Consider the following 7327-nt stretch of genomic DNA (forward strand, 5'->3'; position numbering starts at 1 on the left):
GATCTTTTTTGGACAGTTCTTCTGTGTATTCTTGCCACCTCTTCTTAATATCTTCTGCTTCTGTTAGGTCCATACCATTTCTGTCCTTTATCGAGCCCATTTTTGCATGAAATGTTCCCTTCGTATCTCTAATTTTCTTGAAGAGATCTCTGCTGCTGCTAAGTCACTTCAGTTGTGTCTGACTCTTCATGACCCCATGGACTGCACCTACCAGGCTCTTTCATCCATGGGATTTTCCAGACAAGAGTACTGGAGAGGGGTGCCATCGCCTTCTCCAGAAGAGATCTTTAGTATTTCCCATTCTGTTGTTTTCCTCTATTTCTTTTCATTGATCGTTGAGAAAGGCTTTCTTATCTCTTCTTCCTATTCTTTCGAACTCTGCATTCAGATGCTTATATCCTTCCTTTTCTCCTTTGCTTTTCACTTCTCTTCTTTCACAGCTATTTGTAAGGCCTCCTCAGACAGCCATTTTGCTTTTTTGCATTTCTTTTCCATGGGGATGGTCTTGATCCCTGTCTCCTGTACAATGTCACGAACCTCCGTCCATAGTTCATCAGACACTCTATCTATCAGATCTAGTCCCTTAAATCTATTTCTCACTTCCACTGTATAATCATAAGGGATTTGATTTAGGTCATACCTCAATGGTTTAGTAGCTTTCCCTACTTTCTTCAATTTCAGTCTGAATTTGGCAAAAAGGAGTTCATGAGCTGAGCCAGTCAGCTCCTGGTCTTGTTTTTGCTGACTGTATAGAGCTTCTCCATCTTTGGCTGCAAAGAATATAATCAGTCTGATTTTGGTGTTGACCATCTGGTGATGTCTATGTGTAGTCTTCTCTTGTGTTGTTGGAAGAGGGTGTTTGCTATGACCAGAGCTTTCCCCTGGCAAAACTCTATTAGCCTTTGCCCTGCTTCATTCCGTACTCCAAGGCCAAACTTGCCTGTTACTCCAGGTGTTTCTTGACTTCCTACTTTTGCATTCTAGTACTCTATAATGAAAAGGACATCTTTTATGGGTGTTAGTTCTAAAAGGCCTTGTAGGTCTTCATAGAACCATTCAACTTCAGCTTTTTCAGCGTTACTGGTGGGGGCATAGACTTGGATTACTCTGATATTGAATGCCATGCCTTGGAAATGAACAGAGATCATTCTGTCGTTTTTGAGATTGCATCCAAGTACTGCATTTCAGACTCTTTTTTTTGACCATGATGGCTACTCCATTTCTTCTAAGGGATTCCTGCCCACAGTAGTAGATATATGGTCATCTGAGTTAAATTCACCCATTCCAGTCCATTTTACTTCGCTGATTCCTAGAATGTCCACGTTCATTCTTGCCATCTCCGGTTTGACCACTTCTAATTTGCCCTGATTCATGGACCTAACATTCCACGTTCCTGTGCAATATTGCTCTTTATGTCATTGGACCTTGCTTCTATCACCAGTCACATCCACAACTAGGTATTGTTTTTGCTTTGGCTCCATCCCTTCATTCTTTCTGCACTGATCTCCAGTAGCATATTGGGCACCTACTGACCTGAGGAGTTCCTCTTTCAGTATCCTATCATTTTGCTTTTTCATGCTGTTTATGGGGTTCTCAAGGCAAGAATACTGAAGTGGTTTGCCATTCCCTTCTACAGTGGACCACATTCTGTCAGCCCTCTCCACCATGACCCGCCCGTCCTAGGTGGCCCCACGGGCATGGCTTAGTTTCATTGAGTTAGAAAAGGCTGTGGTCCTAGTGTGATTAGATTGACTAGTTTTCTGTAATTATGGTTTAAGTGTGTCTGCCCTCTGATGCCCTCTCATAACACCTACCATCTTACTTGGGTTTCTCTTACCTTGGACGTGGGGTATCTCTTCACGGCTGCTACAGCAAAGTGCAGCCGCTGCTCCTTACCTTGGACGAGGGGTATCTCCTCACTGCCGCCCCTCCTGACGTTGAACATGGAATAGCTCCTCTAGGCCCTCCGGTACCCGGCGCCCGTGCAGCCACCGCTCCTTGGACGTGGCGTAGCTCCTCCCAGCCGCGCTCGTGCGCCGTCGCAGCCACTTCAGTCTCTAATCATTTTTAGAACTGTGCTTCCAAGTGAAAACGTTGTGCAAGAGGAAGGACCTCAGGCAAAAACGAAACCTTTGCACTCAGGTTAAGCAGATAGGAAAAGGGTTTTGCCATAGGCCCACCAATGATCTTGGCACTGTGAAAGAAAATAATGGCTACCATTAACTTGGGAGCTATCTGAGATTGGTGATATGCTAGGTGCTCTACTTGTTCACACAACAAGCCTATGATTCTGTTATCATCCTCTTTGGGAGTGAAGAACTAGGAGCTCAAAGGAAGGACTTCCACATTAGCAAGTGGAAGATACAGGGTTCAAATCTCAGTCTTTTCAAAATATTCTACATCTTTTTATTTTAGAAATATGACAGGAAAAAGGAAACTGTGTTTACCAGGTAACATAATTTTGTACAATAACATTTTTAAGTAACTATACTCTACTTCCTCATCTTCAAATAATTGTTGAGCCAGATGGACCTGAGGTCTCTTGAAACTAAAACTTCTGTGATTTTAAGACTAAAGTACCAGAAGTTTCATAGAGCAGGACAACAACATATTTGGAAGTGCTTCAAAGTCAGTTATGTGCTTGAATCCCTGCTACATTTTCTCTTCTAGTTACTTATCCTATTTCTACTTAAACTCGTACAGAGATGGGTAGCTCACTGCCTCATGGTGAAAGCTTATTCCTGGACAGCGCTTTCAAAGAGTATTTCCTTATTGAGATAATATCCCCCTTCTTCCTTTTCCATAAGACTTCCTTTTCATGTGTGAAGACAGTTCTATCTTCTTAGGTCTATTTTCTCCTGGCTAAATACCCCCAATCTTTCGATCATTGCACAGATAATATGGTTTTCAGGTCACTCTGCCCTGCTCAGTCTCCTTCTGCCTTGAAGTCTGGCCATTTATCTACCTCTTACACATGTATCGTCATGGTCAGCCAAGATCCATGGATAAGAGTAGAAAACTGAGACACTAATAGAAAATTAAGATGCTTTCTCCAGGCTTGTTGCCGTTTTGAATTCTTATGTGTATTAAACCCAGATCATTCCAGATCAGACAAACTATACTTAGATAGTAACTGCAAGAATGACTTTTTCTAGGCAGGAATAAAACAACCTTCTTTGGTGAATTGTCTTTTTTTCTGAGCATACTCTAAAAGTGGGTAGATTTTCAAGGAAGTTCAAGGTTAAGTTTCTTATGTATTATTAATGAACAGCTTCAGGAACTCTATGTCCCCATCTGTATTTCTAAGGCTGCTGCTGCTCTGCTAAGTCTCTCCAGTCGTATCCGACTCTGTGCGACCCCATAGACGGCCTCCCACCAGGCTCCTCTGTCTCTGGGATTCTCCAGACAAAAACACTGGAGTGGGTTGCCATTTCCTTCTCCAATGCAGGAAAGTGAAAAGTGAAAGTGAAGTCATTCAGTCGTGTCTGACTCTCAGCGACCCCACGGACTGCAGCCTACCAGGCTCCTCCGTCCATGGAATTTTCCAGGCAAGAGTACTGGAGTAGGGTGCCAGTGCCTTCTCCATTTCTAAGGCATCCATCCCTATACATTTGTATCCTCAGATAAGTCCATCCCTTGAATCAGTATCTTGAAGGTGATAAGAATACCAAAAACAGTAATTGGAATGTTGAGTTAACCACATGACTATGGGCATGAAGTTAAGCACTGATAGCTTCAAGTTACAATACCACATATGGTTTTGTTCTCTTTCATCAGGATGCCCAAGAGGCACTTATGGCCCTTATTGCCGAAGGAAGTGTAAGTGCCTGAATGGTGGCAGCTGTGACACCATGATTGGAACCTGTGACTGCCTTCCTGGCTTCATCGGGGCTGACTGCAGTCAAAGTAAGTCACTCTATCTACTATGAATTTTATATACTAAATCAGCGTTTTAAAGAACTGCACTTAGAGAGTACATGTTTTGGCATTTATTTTACAGAATGATTTACTGCAGTAACAGGAGTAAATTCTAGGTTGAGGATTACTTCTGGCAGGAATTTGATTGAGAGCTGAAGTCAGTGAAGGCAGCCAGGAAGCCCTCTGGTCACAACCTCTCTGGCCCCAGCAATGCTGGATTCAAGTCAAGATAAGAAATTGTGTTTGGCAAGATCAGAGCAGACTGGAGATTCCTATGTACACAATGTCAAATTCATTGTCCAAATTTCCACAATTTCATTTATCCTCAGCAATTTTCTAGCTCAAAATTAAGTAGTTTCCCCTTACCTAAAAGTAACCATTTCCTGAAAATCCAAAGACCTTAAATAACTACCCATCATACAGACTCTGGGAGATGGTGAAGGACAGGGAAGCCTGGCATGCTGCAGTCTGTAAAGTTACAAAGAGTCAGACATGACTGAGCAACTGAACAGCAACATCATACAAGTAACTACTGACATAAAATTTAAGGGACCAGATATAAATTAAAGATGCCATACAAATGCACTGGCTTAGACATTGTGGGAATATCCTTACAAACACATTTTGCTTTTATCAAATCCATCAGTTTCCAACTATTTAGACAGTTCACAAGATGATGATGGTCTTTAGGGAGGATGGAGGAGGCAATGAGTTGGAAAGGGCATGGTGGGGAGGTGATCCTGGCATTGTTGTATTCTTTATCCCAGTGCTGTTGATGAGCATGTTTGCTTGGTGATCCTTTATTGATCTGTTCACTATTATTATATATTTTGTGCACTATTCTGTATCTTCCCTGGTGGATGTCCCAAGTGGCTCAGTGGTAAAGAATCTGCCTGCAATGCAGGAGACCTGGGTTTGATCCCTGAATCAGGAAGAAGCTCTAGAGGAGAGAATGGCAACCCAATCCAGTATTCTTGCCAGGAGAATCCCATGGACAGAAAAGCCTGGTAGCCTATGGGCTACAGTCCATAGGGTCACAAAGAGTCAGACATGACTGAAACAACTTCACATGCATTCTTTATCTTGTACTTCACAAAAGAGTAAAGATTTTTTTTTTTCAACTTTTAATTTTATATTGGAGTATAGCCTATTAACAGTGTTGTGGTAATTTCAGGCGGACAGCAAAGGGATTCAGCCATACATATACAGGCATCCCTTCTCCCCCAGACTCCCTCCCATCCAGGCTGCCACATAAGAGTAAGATCTTAAAGACTGAAGGACTGTGATTGTGAACTTGAGATTCTTTTATTTGGAAGAATGATAACGAAGTTTGTGATCAGGCAAAGTTATGGTTATGTGGTAAAGATATCCAGAATGCTTATCTTCTTCAGGCAGGTAGTTGCTTGTTTTCTTCCTATGAGGGTAATCTTACTCTGCTTCAGTATCCTGCTGTTCTGAGAATAAAAGATGAATAAGACAAAGTCCTGGCTCTAAGTGGCAGAAAATTGAAACCTAATGGATACTGCCTCTGAGGCCTCAATGGCCAAGTTATCTTTGAGTGAAAGCCAGCCCATAAACATCTCCCAATGAAGGTTCTAACTGGCTCCTTTGTGTTTGTTCTTCAAAGAAAATCGTTGGAGAAATTTCCTTAGGCCAGAGAATCTTCAAAAGTCATGGTTTCCTTGAATGTCCGGAGGAGTTTTGTCTGCAGAAAGCCATGATCTTGTACTTGAGCAATTTTCCTTCTCTGCTTTGACAGCTATGGCGATCAGAGCCAAGTTTTCTGTCACCTTTTACAATTCAAAGAATTATATTTGTTTATGTATACACACTTCCCTGGTGGCTAAGACAGGAAAGAACACCTGCCATGTGAGAGACCTGGGTTCGATCCCTGGGTTGGGAAGATCCCCTGGAGGAGGGCATGCCAACCTACTGCAGTTTACTTGCCTGAAGAATCCCCATGGACAGAGGAGCCTGCCGGGATACAGTCCATGGGGTCACAAAGAGTCGGTCATGACTGAGCAACTAAGCACACAATGTATACACTGTTATATATTTTCCCTTTATTGAACCTCACAGATATTTATTTTATCTTTGTTTTGTCTCTATTTTGGTAAGCATCTCACTGAACTGATAGAATGAGATTGCAGCAAAACAAACAAGCAAGAAAATTAATAAATGTGTTAACTTATGAATAAATTAATTTTAAATTTTGTTAATTAATGCAATTAATTTAATAGATATAATCTATTGACAGTAATTTAGCATATTTGTTTGTTTTGATAAATACACAATAACTTTAGAAATTAATTAAAAAATACATAAATATTTGGAGATGTGAGCATAAGGCACAGAAGTGTAAGCTAAATTTTCCAAGTGCACTTTAAGAGGAAGCATCCCTCACAGCTCAGTTGGTAAAGAATCGCCTGCAATGCAGGAGACCCCAGTTCTATTCCACAGTCGGGAAGATCCGCTGGAGAAGGGATAGGCTACCCACTCCAGTATTCTTGGGCTTCCCGTGTGACTCAGCTGGTAAAGAATCTGCCTTCTATACAGGAGACCTGGGTTCAATCCCTGGGTTGGGACAATCTACCCACTCCAGTATTCTGGTCTGGAGAATTCCATGGACTGTATAGTCCATGGGGTTGCAAAGAGTCAGAAATAACTGAGTGAACTTCACTTTCACTTTTGTACTCAAGATTAATACATACACACACAGCCTAAGACAGCCACGCAGCAAAACAAGACTGAGCCTGTTAAGTGTCATATCACATACATACATACATGTCTGACACTAGATATTTGGATGGAATTCCTGATATCAACTAAAATTGCACTAAGTAAGCAACAATTTGAACAGGTCTTTTTTTTCCCCATAGTAACCTTTTAAATCGAAAACCAAGGGCAAGTCGGGGAAACCTATTTGATTAAAAGAAAAGGTTATGTATCTACACGTTCTTACAAATCTTGACTGGTGAAATGCTTTATTAAGGCAAATCTGGTTTCCTTTTGCTCTGCTTTGTTTTTCTTCTTTCTGCAGCTTGTCCTGAAGATTACTATGGGCAGGACTGTGTCCAGCGGTGTTCTTGTGTCTCAGGACAGTGTGACCCGGTGACTGGAAGGTGCCAGTGTCCACCTGGCCAAGTGGGGGCCAGGTGTCAGCAAGGTAACAATGCCTGCAGGGTCACCTTGTTCGTCTTGGCACTAATTAAGCTAAATTCTAAAGGCAGATGCAGTGCCAGGGCTTATAATTAAGTGGGAATTGTTTACGACACTTTAAAATGTGGCTTTAATCATATGCAAGTACACACTCCTGTAGAGTTATAAAGGAAATAGTTTACTGGGGGAGTAAACAAAAAAATGAACGAACACAAACACAGAATAATTTCTGCATATTCTTAACTAGGAG

The 7327-nt window shown here is 41.7% G+C and overlaps 1 protein-coding gene across 1 annotated transcript in view; it reads left to right on the plus strand.

Moving 5' to 3' along the window:
- Positions 1-4608, plus strand: part of LOC104985214 (EGF-like and EMI domain-containing protein 1) — a 662362-nt gene extending 657754 nt beyond the window's left edge. Inside the window, exons 15-16 of the mRNA XM_010835278.1 lie at positions 3778-3906; positions 4565-4608. Coding sequence (XP_010833580.1) covers positions 3778-3906; positions 4565-4608 — 173 coding nt within the window. The remainder of the gene's footprint in view (positions 1-3777; positions 3907-4564) is intronic.
- Positions 4609-7327: the final 2719 nt, after the last annotated feature.

This window comes from Bison bison, unplaced genomic scaffold (genome assembly GCF_000754665.1).
Source record: "Bison bison bison isolate TAMUID 2011002044 unplaced genomic scaffold, Bison_UMD1.0 scf7180017864040, whole genome shotgun sequence".
Classification (NCBI taxonomy): domain Eukaryota; kingdom Metazoa; phylum Chordata; class Mammalia; order Artiodactyla; family Bovidae; genus Bison; species Bison bison.